The 24,373-nt window shown below is 35.0% G+C and overlaps 1 protein-coding gene across 1 annotated transcript in view; it reads right to left on the bottom strand.

Annotated features, from left to right (window-relative positions):
- Nucleotides 1-24,373, bottom strand: part of LOC135198222 (uncharacterized) — a 183,836-nt gene that overhangs the window by 146,315 nt on the left and 13,148 nt on the right. Inside the window, exon 4 of the mRNA XM_064225794.1 lies at nt 22,700-22,915. Within this exon, the coding sequence (XP_064081864.1) occupies nt 22,700-22,915 (216 nt within the window). The remainder of the gene's footprint in view (nt 1-22,699; nt 22,916-24,373) is intronic.

Raw genomic sequence — 24,373 nt, 5'->3', positions numbered from 1 at the left:
AGAGAGAGAAGTAATAATAATAATAACTTTATTTCCAATTGACACTGGTTATTCTACAATTTATAGTAAGTGAATACTAATGTAACAAACATTTCTTCAACTTATTCTTAAAAGAATGTAGAGTGGCAGCATACTTGATATCTTGTGGTAGCTTATTCCACAGGGCTCCGTTGAGCTGATATCTGTTGTCGCTCTTTTTACAAGATCACAACCCTGAAGAGTATAAACACCAGTTACTGAGTTAACCATATTAAAATGATATAGCCATTACGGCAAAATGCCTCTTAAAACTTTAAAAACAAACACACAAACTTCGTAAACGTACTCATCTTTGACCTTCAACCGTTCCAGCTTTTTCAGAACAGGAGAAATATGATCGTACTTCCTAATATCGTCTACAGCTACTCTAGCAGCAAAATTACCATTTTTTTTTTAATTTTGTCGAGATGGACATTATTAGTGCGCCGCCATACCTTAAAACAATAGTGGATGAGGCTCATTACAAGTGACTGGACAACAGTCAGGCGCGTGGAAGTTTCAAAATTATCTTTCATTCTGTTCAAAAAAAAAAAAAAAAAAAAAAAAGAGAGAGAGAGAGAGTATTAAAACAACAATCGCCAGAAGGGTTAAATTGCTTTCACTTAGGCTTTACGTGACATCTGAGTTTTCTACAATAAAAAATCTATCTGAGGAAAAACTCATTTAACCCCAGCTTAAACTGAGCTTTTAACTAAAACTCATTTTCCGTCATGCAGGTAAATACCAAAACGCAAGACTTTCATTTCAACAGTGCTTAATACATGCAGCCAAAGTGTTCGAGAATATCCCCTTCAACGTCCAATGATATCAAGTAAAGCTTTGTGCTAGACTGACTTTCTCCTTACATCTGCAAACATAATCAGGGAACGTAACGATACATTGTGACTATGGTAATCTGTTGTGAATGCATAAACCATCATAAGCGACACAATAAGTCGATGAGAATTTACGTGGTTGTTTGCGTCCAAGAGGAGAGCGTGGGGGTCAGGGGGGGGGGGGGCAGTCCTATATTCTGTTTTACTGACTAAAAACATATCTCACTGTTTGCATTATCATTGAAACACATCATAGAATTAAGGGCCTCTAATGCATATAATTTCTAACCTAAATTAGAGAGAAACGTCCCATATTTTATATATATATATATATATATATATATATAAATGTTCTGTTACAACAGAATTCCATCTAATATAAGGAACCCATAAAACACCAAAATATAGAGAAAAATATTTCAGAGACTGCTGAAGATGGAGACAGCAATCTCTGAAATATAGTATTATCTCTATATTTTGGTGTTTTTATGGGCTCCTTTTATTATATATATATAGATATATATATATATATATATATATATATATATATATAGATATATATATATATATATATATTATATACAAAATCGTTTTAAACCGGCAGTAATTCATTGCAAAACAAATATGGTAGTTAAATTTTAAACTTACAGCCGCTTAGGAAAATCCTACCTAAGGTTAAAAAAAGAAAAAAAAAAAAAAAAAAGCCGTATGCATATTTTTCTAAATATCTTAGCCAAAAAATAAAGCTTTCAATCAATTTTTAAACTGCAAAGAATATTTTTACCCGATAAAGAAAAAACGCAGACTGAACAATGTTTAAAATACCAGACTAGCTTAAGGGCAGTTTTCCTAAACGTCCCCTCACCTTCATCACAAAAAAGAATTCTGTTCAAAATATTTCCCTAAAATGAATTAATGTTGAAAAAAAAACTCACATTTGATTGCCGTGAAATAAAACATGAAAAACTGTTTTTTGGAAATAATGAAAGCTTCAAGCTCCCACGAAAGCCCGGTTTGGAACCCCCTAAAAAAAAAATAAAATAAAAAGGGTCCGAGAGAGAAATGTATAGCTGTAAAATGCGTGGCACTTGGAAAATATGCGTTCACTTCCCTGCTTCCTGTCCCATTGAGGAAGGCTGGCCATTGCATACCAAACGATATATCTTGCAGCAGTTATAAATGCGACCGTAGTATTCAAGAAGACTTTTTCTCTCTTATTTTTTTTCTGGTGTTTCATTTCTAACACAGTACTGCTTTTCGTATTGACTGTGTAAAATTGTTACATTCTGAATGAGTGGAATACTGTCTCTCTATACAGAAGTCTTCCTGTATACGTCGTAGGGTTACATAGTTAAGAAATGCGAACGTATTGCCCATCAAGTGACATTCTAGCGCAGAATATGAAAGGAAAATAAATAATATTAAACTTGGGAAAAACAAACCCACAACCTCACTGAGTATAACTTATTTACTTGTAACTATTTTACTTAACACTCGAGTACTTTCAGGCTCTTTCTCAAGAGATGTGAAGGTGGTCAGACTGGGTCAAGGCCCAGCAGTCTTTTATTCGGTTCAATATAAACTTTGTCAGTTACATTTCTTCTATAAGTGGAGTGGGGAATACCAGTCCCTAGCTGCCAAGCCAATCAAATGTCTCCCAACTAGCTCCATTATCAAATATCTTCTTACTAACTTATTGCTTTCAGAGAAACGTCTAATATTTCCCAAAACCATCATCTTAACTTTTCCCGTCTTTTATATCTGAGAGGTACAGATATAATATCACACAATATTTCTTGTTTATATAATTGTGCTGCGCAGAATTGTTCATTTCGTTTATCATTCCGGTATTTCTACTATTATATGATAAGTTTGTAAGATGGACTGTGATGCTCCCTCCTTTATTGTTAGTCTGACTTTTCTGTTTATAATGAACAAATTTGCTTGTAATTTTATTTATTGTTTTCAACTTATAGCTGTTTGTTATTTTCTATATTCTGGTTTTCAATTCTCATAAGGAGATTACTTAACAATAACAACAGTCAATTTTGTCTGTAATTTTTTTTTTATTATTTTCATTCATAGCTGTTTGTTATTTTCTATATTCTTGTTTTCAATTCCCATAGGAAGCTTACTTTACAATAAAAACAGTCAATTCATAACGGTAAATTTTTTGTTCCGCTGCCCCAGTGGATACTATTAATTCCGGAATGCCCGTCTCTTTCAAAATGAAACATGACACTTTAAAAATGATCGACTGTTGAAAGCGGGGTATTTATTCGATCAAAATGGAAGCCTACCAACAGTGCAAGCTTCCAGTCAGGATGCTTTCATACCACCCTGGGTTTTGAGATAGTCATGCATTAACAATACAAATATAACATAACCAGGTCTGAGAGGGGGACCGAGTGTGGCCAACTTTTGGATGCGCCAATATTCAGGCGAAGTTTCGGTCTTTGATATCCGCATTCTGTATGAAGTTCCCGACGCTGAGGGGTAAGATCAAATGCTTGCTGGGTTAAAAGTTAAACAGGACACGTTTGCAATTGTGGTGTTCTGCGACTGTGAAATGACTTATATTTAACGGTGGCCGGGTTCTAAATGATGGTAGTTGTTAGCTTTCGTGATATTGTTCAAAAGTGGGCAGGATTGAATGTCCCAAAATTCCTTTTTGTCGTCCTGCACGAAATGGGGTTTAATAGGGTAAAACAGTAAGCTTTACTTATTTATTTACGTATTTATCATATATGTATTTTTTTTGCTTGCCAAAAGGCATAACATTAAGTTTCCAATGAAACTTCAGGAAAGAAGAGAGAAATCTGGAATCACGTAAGAAATGAGAGAATGTTATCATTAGGGGATTTTTTGGATGATGACCTAACATCTGTGATTTTCATAAAATTCAGTCTTTATTCAACTGATTTTAAAAGCTTACACTCACACACTCACTCACACACACACACACACACACACATATATATAATATATATTTATTACATTTTAAAAAAAGAAACTTTTAAATCCTTAAAGAAACTAAAATATTCATTAACCTGGGATTTGCAAACACTGAAAGGAAAAACTAACACCATTGCTATTTACCCCTGTTGAAGGTCTGGTAAATCAAATTTCCTTTATCTCGAGATAGAGTCGAATTCGTAAATGCTCTTGGATGATGAAAACATCTCGAAACGAAAGGCATAATTTTGCGACGAGTAATTCTTACAGCCATTAAGTGGCTGCCATAAACTGGGGTCATTCAGACTGCCCGGTAACTAGTGTCCCACAAATATTCACTCGCTGTCTACGTTTATAGATGTTTTTAAAGAATAAAACTGGAAACGTTGCAACAGAAAAGTTTTCCTTTATAAGCAATCTATTCATTAAAAAAGTTTCCTCACTTAACACTAACGAGACACGAGGTAAAAGTGACATGGCGGACAAGGGCCAATAAACTTTTGGGAGAGACGTACAATTTATTTGAGCAGACCAGAAAGCACAGCCGTTCATAACGGCACTGAGGCTTTGGCTCCTAAATCCTTCCTTGTAAACATGAATCGTCCCTCTGTATAGTTCATAGACCCTCAGGCTAATATGTCATTAGACGGCGAGATAAAGTGAAGGAAGAAAAAAGTATATCTTAGTTTAACCAGACCACTGACCTGATTAACAGCTCTCCTAAGGCTGGCCCGAAGGATTAGATATTTTCACGTAGCTAGGAACCAATTGGTCACTATCAACGGGACCTACAGCTTACTGTGGGATGCGAACCACATTATATCGAGAAATGAATTTCTATCACGAGAGATACATTCCTCTGATTCCGCGTTGGCCGCGCCGAGCATCGAACTTCGGACCACCGGATTGGTAGCCGAACGCAAAAACCACCCATCCAACGAGGAACTTAGTGAAGGAAGAATATGGAGAGAAGAGGTTTGGTGGAGGATGATGCCTTTTGATAGAAGGCAGTGGGGGAGGAGAAGGCGCATCAGGCAACCGACCCCTGTTTTTGCAAAATGTCATCTGCAGACTCTGGCATTATTATTGTATTACTATGATTATTGTCATTACTGGTATTTTCCTTTTTTCATTATTACTGTGATTATAATCAATATAGTTTTTATATTAAATTTTTCAACTATTCTCAATCTTAGTACGGTTATGACCATTATTTTGATTACCATCTTTTAGACTACCTCAGCAAATATGAATATTGCCGATTAATCTTTGTTTTTTTTATCATGTTATCTTATGTATCTAGACTGTATATTATTGTCTATTCTTTGTATATTAAATGTATCTGGCGTTGAGCTGAAAATAAAAATTATTATTATTATTATTATTATTATTTTATTAAAAAGTAATGGCTACTTCAGCAGCGTTACACTTGTAGAGATTCTTCTCTATTTTGCCGAATAGCGGCTTTTTTCGTGCTACTTACAAACAGGCTAGTAGAGCGCCTATAGAGGTCATGGTAAAATACAGGGTCAAAATAGGTGTATATATTTGAATTTTACAGATAAACTATGATACCATAGTCATCAAAGTCATTAACGATTTTCTCTCTCTCTTCTCCTCTCTCTCTCTCTCTCTCTCTCTCTCTCTCTTTCTTAAAGCGAGCTTTCGTCTGGAGCTGCCAGACATCCTCGGGCTGGGAAGCTGAGGGTGGACTGATCTTGGTGCGGTGTCCGTCCTCCTTATATCTGTGGCTGACAGCAGGGGTCTGCCCCAAGCATGGGGCAGACCCCCTGCTGTCAGCCACAGATATAAGGAGGACGGACACCGCACCAAGATCAGTCCACCCTCAGCTCCCAGCCCGAGGATGTCTGGCAGCTCCAGACGAAAGCTCGCTTTAAGAAAGAGAGAGAGAGAGAGAGAGAGAGAGAGAGAGAGAGAGAGAGAAAATCGTTAATGACTTTGATGACTATGGTATCATAGTTTATCTGTAAAATTCAAATATACACCTATTTTGACCCTGTATTTTACCATGACCTCTATAGGCGCTCTACTAGCCTGTTTAAGTAGCACGGAAAAAGCCGCTATTCGCAAAATAGAGAAGAATTCTACAAGTGTAACGCTGCTGAAGTAGCCATACTTTAAATAAAATAATAATTAATAATAATAATATAATTTTTTTATTTTCAGCTCAACGCCATCTTGCTTGGTGAGACGTACCCTGCGTGAAGTCACAATAATCAACAGATATCACAAGTTTAAACATACGACTAGAATTTGAGAAATATCTAGAAGTGTTTTCGTGAACTATCGGTGATAAGATTAGTGTGAAAATAGTAGGATAAAGCGTCTTCTAAGTTAGTTTATCAAGTGTAATACTATAAAATCAGAATAAGATGGCAGTAAGTTCCAACTGCGGGAAAAGGTGGCGTAATTTGGCGTGTTTAGCAGATTCGCAATACGATGAGGTAGCAGGAAGGGAACTGGCATTTCTCATCTATGAAATCAGCAACAGTCCTAACCAACCAAAAAAGATACAAAAGCATTCATAGATATATTAGAAGGTATAATCCTTCAAACTGGAACAAATCTAATGAAAACATCTTGAAAATAATTGAAGAAGTTCCAAATAAAATCCAAGTGGTCAAGAGACTCATAAAGAAAATATACATAAACCAACATATTCCGACAAGAAAATGAATAAGGTGAATCTTGTGAATATACTAATTGATGCATTAGGAAAAAGAATGCCAAAAGCATGCAAACTGTGTAAGGTTTGGTATAGCATAGTCAATCCACAAAACCTAATCAGAAAATGTGCTGCATGCAACATTCCGACCCATCCACAGTGTGCTGAGGTAATACAAGATTTGAGAAAAGATACAAGAATTTTTTGTTCAACATGTCTAATCATGGATAGACATGTTTATTAAATCAAGATTGAATGTACAAATAGTTGAGGATGAAGAAGAAGAGGAAGAGAAGAAGAAGAAGAAAAAGAAGAAGAGGAAAACGGAAGAAAAGTAAACAAAAATGAAATGACAGAAAAAAATAAGGAAAACAAAGAAAAACAAGATAAAAGTATGGATGCAGAGATACTCATTGATACTACATATGAGGCAATAAAGCAGCATACCTACGAAACGAAATAAATTAGGGGGGGGGGCGATATGACACAGAAAAGCAAATCCGAAGAGGCTCTACCCAGATCTATACAATAAGACGGGAAAGAGGAAAAAATAGACAAGAAGACAAAATCTGCAACCTTTTGAAAAGAGGGGGAATTGCAGATTTGGAGAAAGAAAAAGATGTTACTACAAACATCCTAAAGATATGTCAAAACTATGAAATATATGGTAAATGTGCATACTTAGATGGATATGGGGAATGATTGCAGAGATCTGCATCCAAAAATATGTAAAAACCTAAAAGAAGGAAAAGGATGTAAGTTCGACAAAAAATGCAAATATATGCACCCTGTAGCCATGAATCATAATCAAATAAATAACCAACTAAGTAATAAAATCCAAAATAAGAAAGAAACAAATAAGAGAGAAATCAAGAATATCAGGTAAAAGAGAAAAACAAAAGCAAACCACCAATGAGATATGCAGAGGTGTCAGCAAAAAATTTCAAAGCATCAGCTCCGAAATTCTACTCAAGAGATAATAACTGTATTTATTATGCAAGAGGATATTGCAGAAACGGAGAAAATTGCAGATTCAGACACAAAATTAATAATTATGATGAAGGAAGATCAAATATTATGGCAAAAGTTGGATTTTTTAATGTCAGAATTTCTGGAAATGAAAAAAGAACAACATACCAGAACAGGAAAGAGACATGGGAAAATCCTTATTACTATCAGTATAAATGAAGGAGAAAACACGCAAACCATCATAGTGATGAATGCGCAGGGTTTAGTTACGAGTAACAAACAAAAAAAAAATAGAGTACTAGAAAACTAACCCAAAATGAAAAGAAAAAAGATATAATGAAATAAAAGTGGAAACCCTGTATTCCCACAAGAGGATTGGAGAGACAAATAAAAGGGGTTCAAACTAAGATCAGATAGAAAAAATAGGAATCAAGGGGAACCGCAATATATGGGAAAGACAAAAAACAAGGAAACAAAAAATATATGAGAAATATAGTAACTCAGAATGTGAACTAATAGCGGTAGAATTTGAATCTGAAAAATTGATGAACATAGTAATATATAGACCTCCTAATACTAAAGAGTTTGACTTAATAATTGAAAAATTGGATGATATATGTAGAAATCACAAGGACTGGACTATTCTCCTATCTGGTGACTTCAACTTTCCTTTCGTAGAATGGAAAGAACGAATAGGAGATTGTGGTTGTACTTATACATATAAAAAAGAGAGTAATAGTAGTGCAGAAGATAAGAGGCAATTTGAAAAGCTATTAGATATGCTACTCAATACAACATTCAACAAATAAATCACCTGCCAACAAGAAAGGAAATACTTTAGACCCTAGTATTTGTGAACGAGATGAATTATGTTAAAGAAATAATAGTTTATAATGCGAGTATTTTCAGACCATAATGTCATAGAATTAACAGTTCATTCCAAAGAAAGTGAAAATAGAGATAAGCAAGAAATGAAAAAGTGGGAAGGATATGGAAAATACAACTTCTACAGTAAAAATATAAAATGGTCAGAAATTAATGAAGAATTAAACAAAGATTGGGATAACATTTTCGTAAGTGATGACATAAGGGTAAATACGGAGATATTATATAAAATATTGGAGATAATAGTGGAAAAATATATACCGAAGAAGAAAAGTAAACATCATTCATGCAAACCAAGAGACAGAAGGATCTTGTTCCAGAAAATCAGAAAGTGGAAAAAAGGTCTTGCAAAAGAAAAAAATGCATGGAAAGTTATAGAACTAAAAAGTAAGATAGAAAATGCAGAACAAAAGATTATACAATCAAAAGAAAATGAAAAACGGGACTTGGAAGAAAAAACCCTATTAAATATCAAGCAAAACCCCAAACTATTATACTCATGCGAAGAAGATGAATAAAAGAAGAATAGAAATAGGCCCTCTGAGATTGAAGGGAGATTAACGAATGTGAAAAAAAGGAAATTTGCAACATACTGGCAGAACGATATAAGAGAGAATTCACCCCCCTAGAATAGATAATGAAGATAATGATAGAAGAAGTAAGGGATGAAAATAGTGAATATTTAGCTGACATAGATATTAATGAAGCTGATATTGTGCAGGCTATTAATGAAATTAAAAATGGAGCTGCTGCAGGGCCTGATGGAATTCCTGCTATTTTGTTAAAGAAAGTAGTTCATTCTATCGCAAGCCACTTGCAATATTATTAAGACAAAGTGTAGATACAGGCAAGATATGATGAGCACAAATTAGCATATATTACCCCTACTTTCAAAAGTGGATCAAGACTAGAGGCAAGTAATTATAGGCCTGTGAGTCTAACATCACATATTATGAAAGTGTATGAAAGGGTAATGAAGAAAAATATTATGAAACATTTAATAAAAAATAATTTGTTTAATAAAGGACAACATGGTTTCGTACCCGGAAAAGTACACAAACCCAACTGTTAGTCCACCGTGAAAACATATTCAAAAATATGAAAAGCGGAAATGAAACAGATGTGGTTTATTTAGACTTTGCAAAAGCTTTTGATAAAGTAGACCATAATATATTGGCGAAGAAAATTAGAAAACACAATATCGTGGATAAAGTAGGAAGATGGTTAAAAGAATTTTTACACAACAGAAAACAGATAGTTATTGCAAAACGACGAGAAATCGGATGAAGCCAAGGTAATATCCGGTGTGCCGCAAGGTACGGTGTTAGCTGCAATACTGTTTGTTATTATGATTGAAGACATAGACAATAATGTTAAGGATTCGGTAGTGGTAGTTTCGCAGATGACACAAGAATAAGTAGAGAAATTACTTGTGATGAAGATAGGAACGCTCTACAAAGAGACCTTAACAAAGTATATGATTGGGCAGAGGTAAATAGGATGGTATTTAACTCTGATAAATTTGAATCAATAAATTATGGAGACAGAGAAAGAAAGCTATATGCATATAAGGGACCTAATAATGAGACCCATCACAAATAAGGAAGCAGTTAAAGACCTTGGTGTGATGATGAATAGGAACATGTTATGCAATGATCAAATAGCAACTCTGTTGGCAAAATGTAAAGCAAAAATGGGAATGTTGTTACGGCACTTCAAAACAAGAAAAGCTGAACACATGATTATGCTTTATAAAACATATGTTCGTAGTCCACTTGAATATTGCAATATGATATGGTACCCCACTATCAAAAGGATATTGCACAAATAGAGAGTGTACAAAGGTCCTTTACAGCTAGAATAGAAGAAGTTAAGGACCTAGACTACTGGGAAAGACTACAATTCTTAAAATTATATAGTCTAGAAAGGAGAAGAGAACGCTACATGATAATTCAGGCATGGAAACAGATAGAAGGAATAGCAGAAAATATCATGGAACTAAAAATATCAGAAAGAGCAAGCAGAGGTAGATTAATAGTGCCCAAAACTATACCAGGAAAAATAAGGAAAGCACACAGGACATTAATCCACTACGCACCAGCATCGATAATGCAGCGTCTATTCAATGCGTTGCCAGCTCATCTGAGGAATATCAGGAGTGAGCGTAGATGTGTTTAAGAATAAGCTCGACAAATATCTAAACTGCATCCCAGACCATCCAAGATTGGAAGATGCAAAATATACCGGAAGATGTACTAGCAACTCTCTGGTAGACATTAGAGGTGCCTCACACTGAGGGACCTGGGGCAACCCGAACAAGATGTAAGGTCTGTAAGGTAAGCGCTCTACTAGCCTGTTTAAGTAGCACTACGGAAAAAGCCGCTATTCGCAAAATAGAGAAGAATCATCTACAAGTGTAACGCTGCTGAAGTAGCCATTACTTTTAATAAAGTATGCTTGAGAGAGGTCTGCTTCCTAAGTACACTTATTATTATTATTATTATTATTATTATAAAGGTGAGAAAGAAGAAGGAGATAAATCTATTATTGATGTAAAAAATATTAAGAATGCGCTGCCTAATCCTGTATATTATTTGACATGTATTTTACAAGTTATGATTTGCTGATTATTTGAGAGACTTTGGGTTTCAAGCGACAGAAACGCCAAATGAAATCCACCCAGTGTAAGAAAACAAGAGAGCAATTCATAAATGTTTCATAAATGTTAGACTGAAATTTACGGGAACCATTACGGAAAATAGCTTACAACACAGACCAATGAAGTCCACTAAAGTTGTGAATAAAAAAAAAAAAAAAAAGAAAACAGAACACCGCAATATATCCAGGGCCCCACAAATGTGGAAATGGCATTCATGAAAAGACTTCATAACAGGAGGGAGCAGGAATGCATGAAAGCTACGGTAAATTCAACATTAACCCCACTGAATCATCAGGAGTGTAGGCAGGTGGAGGGGTGGGAAGGAAAAGAAAAACAAAAAGCGGTGGAACGTGCAAATGGGACGTCAGGTGCTGTTAATCATCCCTTTCATCTATACAGACCTTTTAACCACTTCTTCCAAATATGTGCATTTCCTACTCTTCATAAATACACACACAAACACATACGCACACACACGCACACAAACACACACACATATATATACATAATATAATAAACACAATACAAACACATACGACACAAACAACACCACACAAACACACACAAATAACCATATACAAAATTTTATTTTTTTTTCAAGAGAAACTAAATCTATATTTTTTCACAAATAACCAAAAAAGATATATATACATACATATGCATACCATGAATTGCCTATGTATATATATATATATATATATAGTATATATATATAGATATAATATATATATATATATATATATTATATATATTATAATATATATATCTATATATAGATATCTAGATATATATAGATATATAGATATATCTATATATACATATATATATATCATATATATATATATATATATATATATATATATATAGGGGGATATATATATAGATATATATATATATATATATATATATATATATACTTTCCAAGAAAAAATATTTTACAGTCTTCATGAATTACCAAAAATAAAAATCAATAAAGTATTGCTATGTAATGGGAAATTATTGTTTTGTCTTCCATACTTGCAAGGTAATGATATCTAGTTTATAGGTTGCAAATGATCATTTGAGTCTGGTCATCTGCATCAGCCCCATTCGGTCTTTTACTTGAGTAGCAATTTGAGACAGTATCTGTTTTTCAGTGTCCTTTAAGAGGGTCATTAAGCAGTCTTCTCTCTCTCTCTCTCTCTCTCAAACACAGTTATCTGTATAAAGATTCTCTGAATTACTCTCTCTCTCTCTCTCTCTCTCCACACACACACACACATACGCGCGCGCGCGCGCATACACAGTTATCTAAAATAATGTTCTCTGAATTACTTGTTGCAAGATAAAGATATTTAAGGGTCTTATAAGACAATCATTTATGAATGCATTATTATCTCTTTCTCTTACAATACAGGGTGAGATAACAATCGTTAAAAAAGGATTTGTTTATTATAAAAAAAAGCAAACGTTATCGCCACATGAAGCTCTCAAACATCACGGACTTACAAAAGCGACAGAAGTATAAGTATATATTTATTTCCACATCTGGCATTATTAATTAAAACACCAGCACGCGCAAAACGCACGGGAAATTCGATTAATTAATTTTGCCATGCAAAAAAATGAAATAAACTATTTCAGGATTGAGATTCAGGAATCCAGGAAATCCTTTCGGCTTGAGTTATATTGCGAATTCCAAAGAGAGGATTACGTGTTGTTTATTCATAACTGGAATCCCCCTGAGCATTTGCCGGGATTTGGAGATTTATCGTTTTGCGTTATTCCCTAATCCCCTAGATATTACTTATTCATGTAGGATTATCAATTTGCTTGGGAATTTTCATGTCCTACTTCTTGACCATAGGAGCAGGTTCCGTATTCCGGAATTTCGCCTTCATACACACAAGACCGGTGACTCTCTTTCAGACAGAATTTCACAAGTTAATTTTTGGTTCTGAACAACTGTGATGCCTAATCAAGCTATTCAGTAGTTATTATTATTATTACTACTGTTATTATTATTGCTATTATTGCTATTTTTCTATCACTGTCACCCTATTCGACTGGGTGGTTTTCATAGTGTGGGGTTACGGGGCGCATCCTACCTCCTTAGGGGTCCATCACTTTTCTTACCATGTGTGCTGTTTCTACGAGCACATTCTTCTGCATGAGTCTTGGAGCTATTTATTATCATTATTATAACTATTATTATTATTTGTCTATGACAATCATTCTATTTAACTGGGTGTTTTTTTTTTAAGTGTGGGGTTCCGGGTTGCATCCTGCCTCCTTAGGAGTCCATCACTTTTCTCACTCTCAGCTGTTTCTATGAGCACACTCTTCTGCATGAGTCCTGGAGCTACTTATTATTATTATTATTTGCCTATCACAATCATCCAATTCGAGTGGGTGGTACTTACAGTTTGGGGTTCCGGGTCGCATCCTGCCTCCTTAGGAGTCCATCACTTTGCTCACTATGTTTCTAGGAGCTCACTCTTGTGCAAGAGTCCTGGAGCTACTTAATATGATTATTATTTGTCTATCACAGACATCCTAGTCGACTGAATGGTTTTTATAGTGCGGGGGGGGGGGGGGGGGGGGGGGGGGGGGGGGGGTCCGGGTTGCATTCTACCTCCTTAGGAGCCCATCACTTTTCTCACTATGTGCGCTGTTTCTAGGAGCACACTCATCTGCATGGGGTCCTGGAGCTACTTCAGTATCTATAGTTTTTCCAGGTTCCTTTTCAGGGATCTTGGGATTGTGTCTAGTGTTTTAATATTATTCTTATTATTATTCAGAGGATAATAATAAAGGGGCCGCTGACTTGAAATTCGAGCTTCCAAAGATTATGGGGTTCATTAGAAAGGAATAACTGAAGGTCATGGGAAATACAGATAGTAGAAGAGATACAAATGTAAGTAAATTAATAAAATAAAAAGAGTTGTATTAGGGTAGTAATACACTGCACCTTCGCTTGAACTTCAAGTTGCAATTGCACGGCGTCCTGATATAGCCCACATGCGGTTGCTAGCACAACACCCTATCCCAAGATTACTGAAGCATCTCATGTACGGTGGTGCCTGTCATTTCTTGGTGGTCACCCAGCTGAGTAATACCCAAACCGAAAGCCACTCAATTTCGAGCGTTAGACGAAAAGTCGCACAGCGAACCTGTTAAAGCAGTTTGAAAGAGAGAGAGAGAGAGAGAGAGAGAGAGAGAGAGAGAGAGAGAGAGAGAGAGAGGCTAATATCAGCTTCACGACCAATGATGGTCCAATTTCTATAGTTGCGACCGATCTCCTATGAATGAAAAGTTATCAGAGACTACAGAAAAATGATTTTACATTTACACGACAAAAAAGGGGTAGATATTTGAGCTTCTAAGATACTCTCCTTCAATATATTGAACTGTCATACGCAGCTTTTCGTATACTAAGTTTTATCTGATTGGCTGGGTTATGTTGAAACAGGTCAATCGCCATTCGCGACGATTTCATTTTACCATTCCACCATTCCCAACGCCAGGCATATTAATCCATATATATTCCACTCCCCAAACCAGACTGAATATGTTGAATAAAAGATGCTCTTCTCGCGTTTCAAAATATGCAACAGGGCCACTACATTATTTAGCAGTATTACATATTCAGTAAGGCAGTGGAGTATTCCAAAGCTGATTGCACTTCATTACCAACATTAGATTTCATAACAGTACGGATATCAGCCTTTTTTTTTTTAGTATTTGAAGGGAGTTATATTGGGGCTATAGTAGATTCACATCAAGCGTGCATCTAATATCTAGACCCGAACCCTTACGACGCTCTTGATTGGCTGTTGATAAGCAAATCACAGGGCTGGAACTCTCAGTCTCTTTCGAGAGTTCTCCTGAGGAATACTTATGAAAGACATATCCCTCAGGAGAGGTGGAACATACATCCTGCCTATGTGAACTCTCGAGAGAGACTGCGAGTCTCCAGCTCTGTGACTGGCTTATCAACAGCCAATCAGGAGCTTCGTAAGGGACTGGCCTAGACATCAGATGCATGGTTGATGTGAATGTACTATAGCAACGGGGAGGCCAAACAGAACGGGAAAAAAATGAAACAAAATGGAAGGACATTTTGAATTCTCATTTTAAATTGTCATTGAAAATGAAATGATTTCCGTTGGAAGTGAAGATTCCAGTCGAAAGCTATGTAACAAACAACAACTAGACTTGGATTGGCTCCAGAAGAAAGCGGGACATTACGAGAGATGAAAGCAGATATGAAGGGCTGTCTTTTGATTTTTTTTTATTGCCCATGAACGGTACCTGTCGAAAAAGGGGACGAGATTCATGCCTCTTAGGAAACAGAGGAAGATACGAAAGGATAAGGAGAGAACGATGGAATAGCTGAAGACTGCTCGAGAAGGCCAGCATAAACACGATATAAAACCAATGAAGAAGACCAAAAATACACTCTTAAAAGTGGTTTGATTTCCCTCTGACAAATATAAAAGATACTAAGCATTACGAAGGCTGAGACTCAACACGTGTTCAGAAATGTTATGGCGAACAGAATGTCAAAATATTGAATATTATCGTTCGAGGCATCAATGATTGAAGGGAAATGAAATTATCCCTATCGCTGTGAAGTCATAAAAGATGTAGGGAATGAAACTGATGATAGAAATGCATTTCAAGGGAACCTTTGCAACAGTGAATATTATTTAAGTGCAGTTAGATTTTGACTAATGCCGTACGTCAAAACTATACTTGGCTCCTAGAAATGATATTATTATTATTATTATTATTATTATTATTAATTATTATTAATATTATTATTATTATTATTATTATTATTATTATTATTATTATTATTATTATTATTATTAAGCCAAACAAAAACTGCATTCAGTTTTCTTCTGAAGAGGAAGTATTTACATTTTAATTTTTCTCAACACTCGAGTGTTTTCAGGCCCTATCTGTGGCCCTTTTTTCAAGAGATGTGTAGGTTGTCAGCCTGGGTCAAGGCCCAGCAGTGTTATACACAGTAATTTTGTGGGTTTATTTTTCAATTACTATTATTATTATTATAATTGAAAGATATTGTTGCATCAGCTGCCTTTAACTTGTAAATAGTCTTCTTTGTTTTTCTGATAATTGCTTTCTCTCTACTATTACAACTGGCGAGTATTGCAACGTTATGATTCATCGCCAGTTGTAATAGTAGAGAGAAAGCAATTATCAGAAAAAAATAGAGAAGACTATTTACAAGTTAAATGCAGCTGATGCAGCAATATCTTCAATAATACTTGTTTGAAAGAGTGTCTCCTTCCAATATTATTATTATTACTGATAATAATAAAAATAATAATTTCTGTTACTCCTATAATCATGATTGAATATTCCCCCATGTTACCTACAACAAGCCAGATGTTACTTTATTTATATACGATAAATGTACGTAGAGAGGGAATGATTAAGAAAACAAATAAAACCTTACTGTAGGATGAAGGGATACAGAAGTAACTGTCATGGAAACAGGAATACAGAGAAATATCGATATATATATATATATACCTATATATATATAGTATATATATATATATATATTGTATTGTAATTGTCGTTATTTGTTTTAAACAATCGTTAAGATTGTTGCGTTGTTTCCCTTGCTCGTCTGCATTTATCGTCATGGTGATGAAGTTACTTTTGTCCTGGTGTGAGTGACAGCTGCAGACAGGTTTTGGATGGCGACCTGAGAGGTTCTGGGAAACCTCGGTTGAGAAGGCAACAGCAGCCTAGCAGTATTGTAGCAGCTGGAAGTCATTTGTGACTTCAGCAGGTATCACTTTACCTGTTGGCCGTGGTAGCAGATGGATGGGAGATGGCTAAACCATAGGTGTCTGTGGAGCAGTTTAGTTCCAGTTCGACAACAGATATGTTGTATTGACGATTCTTCCGTGATCATCTGTGTGATGGCCGTGTTCCAGTTTGCAGTTGGTGACTGCTTCGATATTTTCACGGAGATCGTCTGTTGGTATTCATCCTTTTCGACAGCTAGGTCTGTCGTGTCGTCTCTACGGAGATTGTTATGCTATCCGGAGTTATGCAGTTTGGTGTAATGTTTTTTGTGCTGCATGATTATTTGTTGGCTGCTGGTTTATTAATGTTTAATTGTATATGCTGTTCATTTACTATTGTTTATACTGTTATTGTATGATTCTGTATGCTGCCTATTTGTGTTATTATCATTTATGCTGTTATTGTGATTACCTGTTCTTATTGGAATCTTTAATTTTTGGTGTCGAGCAAGTGTATGGCTCTGATAATGTTAGTTATCTGCATCATTATGCTTATTGTGGTCTGAAGCAAGTGTATGGCTCTGATCTAGTGCAATGTTCATTTATGATTTATTTCTGATGGATTTGATTTTTTATATATTTATTGATGATTTTGATAACTAATCATTGTGTATTTTCGCCACCCAAAACTGTTCTCACTTGTAAATAATGTAACAACTTGTAAAATGATTATTAAGGTTATTTTTGTGTATTGTTCAGTCCTCCTCCTCGATTTGTCTTGCTTTTCGTCAGTCATTTCAGCCCAATTTCTTGTTTTTATTTTGAACCTGTTGGTCTCTAATTACGAGACCATTACAATATATATATATATATATATATATATATATATATATATAATATATCATATATATATCATATATATTATATATATATGAATATATATTAATATATAATATTTATATATATATATGAGATATATATATATATATATATATATAATATAATATTATATATATAATATATATATATGTATAGTTTGCTGGATAAGGTGATCGTTTGCATTAAATTGGATATTATTAAAACAGCATTTGCATGGTATTCCCGCTCAGTGCCCTGAGGTATTCAAAGGAAAATCTTTGGGTATTGTTTTAATTAGAAATAGTATTTTTGATCTTACTTCCACTTTCTTTTGATTTGGCAAGACTGTGGTCAAGTCTAGTTTTTATTTTTTTGATTTTTTTTAGAAAGAGAGGAAAATTCGTGAATAACTAAACCAATCGAGAACTACATTTCTAAATCATTGTATAAGAAAACAGCATACTAAAGAATGTTATCATAAATACACATCAGAGAGAGAGAGAGAGAGAGAGAGAGAGAGAGAGAGAGAGAGAGAGAGATCATAGTTTCATCCCTATAGGACGAGGATTAATGAAGCCCTCAGTCTTGACTGTACTCATTTGGACGGGGCACTGTCCACTTACTTTTAGTCTTCTTCTCTTCTTTCTTTCGTTCTCTCCAACCTACCGGCGACCCACAACAATCGCTCAACTGCGAGGTACATGGGTTCACTACTTGGGTCGACAGTCTGGTGTTCCAGCTGTAAGCGAAAAGCGATACCAAGCACTGGAGAGAGAGAGAGAGGAGAGAGAGAGAGAGAGAGAGAGAGAGAGAGAGAGAATAAAGGTAAAATCTTAAGCAGTTAGTTGGATATATGATTGGATATAGAGAGAGAGAGAGAGAGAGAGAGAGAGAGAGAGAGAGAGAATAAAGGTAAAATCTTAAGGAGTTAGTTGGATATATGAGAGAGAGAGAGTAATATATATAATATATATATATATATATATATATATATATATATATATATATATAATCCTTTATTTCCAAATGTACATTGGGTATTCTACATAAGTAGCCATATCAGTATAAAAACATTTTGAATTTAACTCTTACATAAAACTTGGTATAGGTTAAGAATATCAAAATCAGTAAAATAGCAATAATATAAATACCATAGGAAACTATTTGAAACTATGTATAAAAGTAGACAGTCATAGGTAAAATGAGCTTCAAATAGAAATCTAATAGTCATAAATTATCAATAAATAAGTATATAAAAATACGTACAGGCAATAAAAAACGAAGACAGTTCTAAAAAGATAGGATATGTAGTAAAAACCAGATAGTCATAAAATTTTCAATAAATAAGTCTTAACAAATATGTACAGAACTCAGAACCCATTTTGAATTAGGATACCTGGGTTTAAAAACTACAATGTAGTATCAGTTAGTAAAAGATATAAAAATAAGCTAGATTAAAATCTAAGAACAAAGTACTAATAATTAAAAGAACAATTAAGACTCTGTTAAAAGTAAACTCCTTAGTTTTGACTTGAAAATAGACACAGAGCCAGCTTCTTTTATTTCACGTGGCTGTTCATTATACAACACTGGACCTCGAACTCTGATTTGCCGTGAGTCAATACTAGTTTTATGTCTTGCAACATACAAATCATCCCTTTGGCGTGTAGTGACATTACTGAATAAAGATACTGGTGGGAAACTGTATAACCAATCTGGAATATTATTATTTAAAGCTTTATATACCATAGTGCACATGTCAAGAGTATACTGGTCTCTTATTTTCAACCATTCCAATTCCTTTAAATGTGGAGTTACATGTTCAAACTTTCTAACGTTGCCAACAGCCACTCTTGCTGCAAAGTTCTGCACCTTTTGTACTCTTTGTAGCTGTGATTTGTTAGTACATCCCCAAACTTTTAAGCTATATTTTATAAAACTTAAAGCTAGTGACTGGACGACTATCTTGCGAGTACTTGACTTAAAATGATCTTTTACTCTATTTAAGTATATAAGAGTACCCATTACCTTTTTATACATTTCGTCTATGTGACAGTCAAAGTTCATGTACCGATCGAAATGAACACCTACATTTTTCACAGTCGTCATTGGCTTAATTATATTTCCATTAAAATTTATCTATACCTCATCTCCAATATCTGACACATATTGCCTGGATCCAATAATGATAAACTGTGTCTTTTTCTCATTTAGAAGTAAGCCATTTCTCAAAAAGTAATCTTTAGCTCTGTTTAGAATGTCTTCTGCCTTACAAATCATGTCGGCTATATCCTTAATGTCACCTTCTATTAGTATTTGCGTGTCATCAGCATATTGAACTATAAAACAGCCAGGTATTGATCTCACGAGATCATTAACATATACCATGAAAAGTATAGGGCCGAGAATTGATCCCTGAGATACTCCGAATTGAATATTTTTCTTTGATGATACAGTACCATTTAGCCTGATGGACTGAAACCTATTCTCAAGGTAGCTCTTAAACCAGCGCTGATCAATATTCATCAACGTACATTTCTCCAATAATATGGCATGATTCACGCTATCAAAAGCCTTAGATAAATCTAGTAATAAAAGTAAGGAAACTTTTTTGTTGTCTATATTTTCATAAATCTTGTCAGATAATTCTAACAGGGCTGTTTCAGTAGACAATTTTGGTCGGAATCCATGTTGGCTTAAAGAGATTAGTTTATTTTCCTCTAAAAATTAGTTAACTGATTTGCAATAATTTTTTCAAGTACTTTCGATAGAATAGGTAGCAAGGAAATGGGACGGTAATTAGAGATATCGTCGACATCCCCGCTTTTGAAGAGCGGAATAACATGGAGAATTTTCCATATGTCTGGATATGAATAAGTAACAATTGATGTATTGATAATTATCGTAAGGTAAAAAGCAATAACATATAAACCATCTCTAATGAAACGTAAACAAATACCATCAGATCCAAAGGCGTTAGTTTCTTTCAAATCTTTAATGATTAAGATTACTGTGTTACAGTCCACTGGCCCTGGTTTAAAACTATCGACTCTACTGTGAGGGATAATAGGGTCTGTTTCCAAAGGCATGCGGTTATGCAGTTCTTCCTGTGTTTTTTCAAAGGTCTTTCTCCCCACTTCTGCAAAGAATTCATTAAACACTTTAGCTTTACGATGCAAATCATCTTTGGTATCACAATTCAGCTTATTCGTATCGCTGTTTATTCCATTGAAAAGCATATTATTAGTAATCTTCCACGTAGCAGCCATGTCACCTTTAGCATTTTTAAATTCTTGTTTGTAGTACTGCTTTCTACTATCAGTTAACATCGAATTTACCTTTTTCTTCAGTTCCTTATGAGTTTCTCTAAGCTGAATATTTTCTCTTTGATTTTTTAGTTTTTTTTTTCACGTTATCTCTTACCATTATCGTCTCTTTTATAGTATCAAAAATCCAAGGGGCAGGGGGACGAGTTACTTCTCTAGTAACCACAGGTGCGCACATATCTACACAGGATGTGAAAACATTGGTTAAAATTTCTACTTGTTTACTTACGTTATCGGTACTTAAAATTTGATTTAATATGTGAACATTATTCATAAGTAGAGAGCAAAGAGTTTATTGAGAGTAATTTTTCAAGCACCTAAAAGTTTTAAAAATAGTTTGCCTTTTCGGTTTACGAACGTTCAGCAAAGTTAAAATATTCTCGTGATCTGCTATTGAGCTAGGGGTTACCTCTGATTTTGTTATCATATATTTAGCATTTGTAATGACTAGATCGATAAGGGATGCTGAGGTTGAAGTGATTCGTGTGGGTTTATCTACAATCTGTTCAAATCTTAAGTTTTTAATTAGCTTACCCAGTTTGTTCTCCTTTTTTAACAGGTCATCATTAAAATCCCCGTAAATGAAAATAGGCATATTGCGTAAAATTACTTCCTTAAAGACGTCTGAAATATAGTTAAAAGAGGTAACAGCAGTTTTAGGATGGCGGTACACGCACCCAACAATAATAGAGGGAAATTTTCGATGTTGGACGGAGACCCACTTATCTTCCACTCCCTCCTGTTTTTGGATCCCAAATTTCACCTCGGTGACTTTCAAATAATTCCTTATAAACAAACATACACCTCCACCTCGACCATGATCCTCACGATATATATTATACTCAGGTATATGAATAAAAGTATCACTTATATAAGGATACAGCCATGTCTCACTAATATATGAAATATCGATTTTTTGTTCTTCTAGCATTAATTAACTATATTTCAAGTATATGACCAAGTATTGATTGGGCATTTATATGTACAATTTTTAGAAAATCATTACATTTAGCATTCTCAATGGCACTGCCTTCTTGGCCTATGTCCTAGTAATGGATATTTTTCTGACATTGTTTGCTTTTGTGTCCATATTCATGGCATGAGTAACACCTAACCTTATGGTCGAACCTACAGTCGGATTGGTGGTGATTAAATTCACCACATTTGTAACACCCATACCCATTTCTTTCGGTATATGAATAATAGTAGTCGTTAACTTCTCTGTTAGTTCTATCATATCCTTGTCTAGCATTTGTTCTACTAAAGTGCGCTTGGTCTCTACCATAACCAAGTCTACCTCGATGATAAGTATTATTCCTTGAGTGTTGATAGCTATTTCTATGTAACCTATTTTTATTCCTTCCTACTACCTCCCGATTTATCATAAGGTTGCTACTTTTACTCTTTACATGATTAATCCTATAGTTATTATTTTTCAGATTACATATATTTGACTTGATTTCTTTCCAATTATAACAGAGAAAGTCGTTTGTGCATATAGATGAAATTGCATATAGCAACCTAACCGCACCAATTCTATTTAGCAAATCATAGTTTTTATCATCCTGGTTTTCATAGCAATTTGTATCAATATCGCCTGTTCCAAGCTTAAAAAACCTTTGTGTCTCAATTAAAACAACACCATTTCTGTCACACCATTCTAACAATTTACAGTTATATTGATTTATTCTACTATTCAAATCATGTCTTGCTTCTAGAGCTGGAACGAGATCACAAACCTTTACTACAACGTCATTATTTTTCTCTTTGAGTTCAGCTACAATGGTGCCCAGGTTATCGAGGACTCTTTCCAACGCTACATCTTCGTGAAGCAGGTCCTGAGTACCACAGTAGATGATGCATTCTTTCGGTGAAATTTCCAGTTTTTCCCTAATCCAGGACTTTAGTAGATCCAGATTTGCTTCGGGGAGGGTTCTGATCATAGCATTATATACCTAGGAATGAAGAAATTTTAGTGTTTTCTGATCACAATCCACTGTCATTTATCCAGAAAATGAAAAATCACAATCAAAGACTGACCAGTTATCGTTGAGGTCATTAGACTTTACTTCTTTTAAACAAGAATCTCCAATAAGTAATAAATTTCCTTCATTCGAAGTGGATGCCAGCGTTTGACGGGAGCGCGATCTATTCTGTTGCTGAAGGTTCTCTTTTAAGTGTTTGATAGTTTCTTCAGCAAAATAAAGTTTAGTTTTAAGCTCCTCTATTTCTTTATCCTTCTCTGCCAGGGAATTGTTCACAACATAAAAATTGTCTTTAGTTTCCCTAACAAACGCTTCAAATCGGTGAAGTAGTTCTGCCGAATTTGGGATTAGTCTCTCATTTTCTATCTCATGGGTGCCATCAGGCGGCGAAAGTGTTTCTTCAATACTCCCATAATAAGTGATCAGTTTATCAATTAAGGTTTCTTTATTAGTCCATACACCTCCAAGTCCCAGCTGAGTACAGTGTTTCTGCAATTTACTCTTCTTGTACCCTCTTAAAACTTGTTGTGTTGGGTTTGAAAGCGACGACAAAGGTAGTTTGTCTCTCCTCCACCTTTCCCTGTCCCTTCACCTGCTATATGTGTGCTATTAGTAGGCATATTTGATGTTTACAGTGCGTGAAGAATAATGGGATCTTAATACAGTGTCCAGGAAAGTGATAAATACTTTGTAATTTACGATATTAGATTCTGATAGAAAGAAACCATACTATGAAGTTCCTTTGACGTCACAAGATGCCTAGTGCGCATGCGCGGCTCAGAAAAAAATGTAACAGGAGTCCAGTAGGGAACTCCAAGAAATTTTACAGCTAAAAATAACAATGTACACTTCAAATTACTAAAAACACTGGTCGCTGACACAATCACTGCGCTTTCACATACACGAACTGGTCACTGTAATCCCATAGAAAATCCAAATAAGCGACGAAAATCCTTGTTAAATGAGGAGGTCATCCAGTGCGGTGGGAGCTATTTTGGTTCAAGAGAGAGAGAGAGAGAGAGAGAGGGGCGTTTCTCCCACTCAAAGCTCCGAGGTAATTATGTTATTTCCACTGCGTTAACAAGGCTATGAGCATCCGAGGCACACTCCCCATGGGTTCTCTCAAAGGCTGCCCGGTAATATCCAAGTATTACTTTTCATCCCGGGGGAAGTGCAAAGGTAATCTCTGGAATTGGAGTTGCTGCTTTTGTGTTATTAGCGAGCGTGATGAAATTGCGCACGTGAAATGGAGATTTGTTTTCTCTCTCTCTCTCTCTCTCTCTCTCTCTCTCTCTCTCTCTCTCTCTCAGACACACAAACACAAACACAACAGCACAAATAAACACTCAATAATAATTACTTTTATCTATTAATAGAACTAATCATTGTTAATAAAAGGGGATTTGTTTTCTCTCTCTCTCTCTCTCT

Source organism: Macrobrachium nipponense, chromosome 22, assembly GCF_015104395.2.
Source record: "Macrobrachium nipponense isolate FS-2020 chromosome 22, ASM1510439v2, whole genome shotgun sequence".
Classification (NCBI taxonomy): Eukaryota; Metazoa; Arthropoda; class Malacostraca; order Decapoda; family Palaemonidae; genus Macrobrachium; species Macrobrachium nipponense.
The sequence above is the reverse complement of the archived record's forward strand: the minus strand, read 5'-3'. Positions and strand labels throughout refer to the sequence as shown.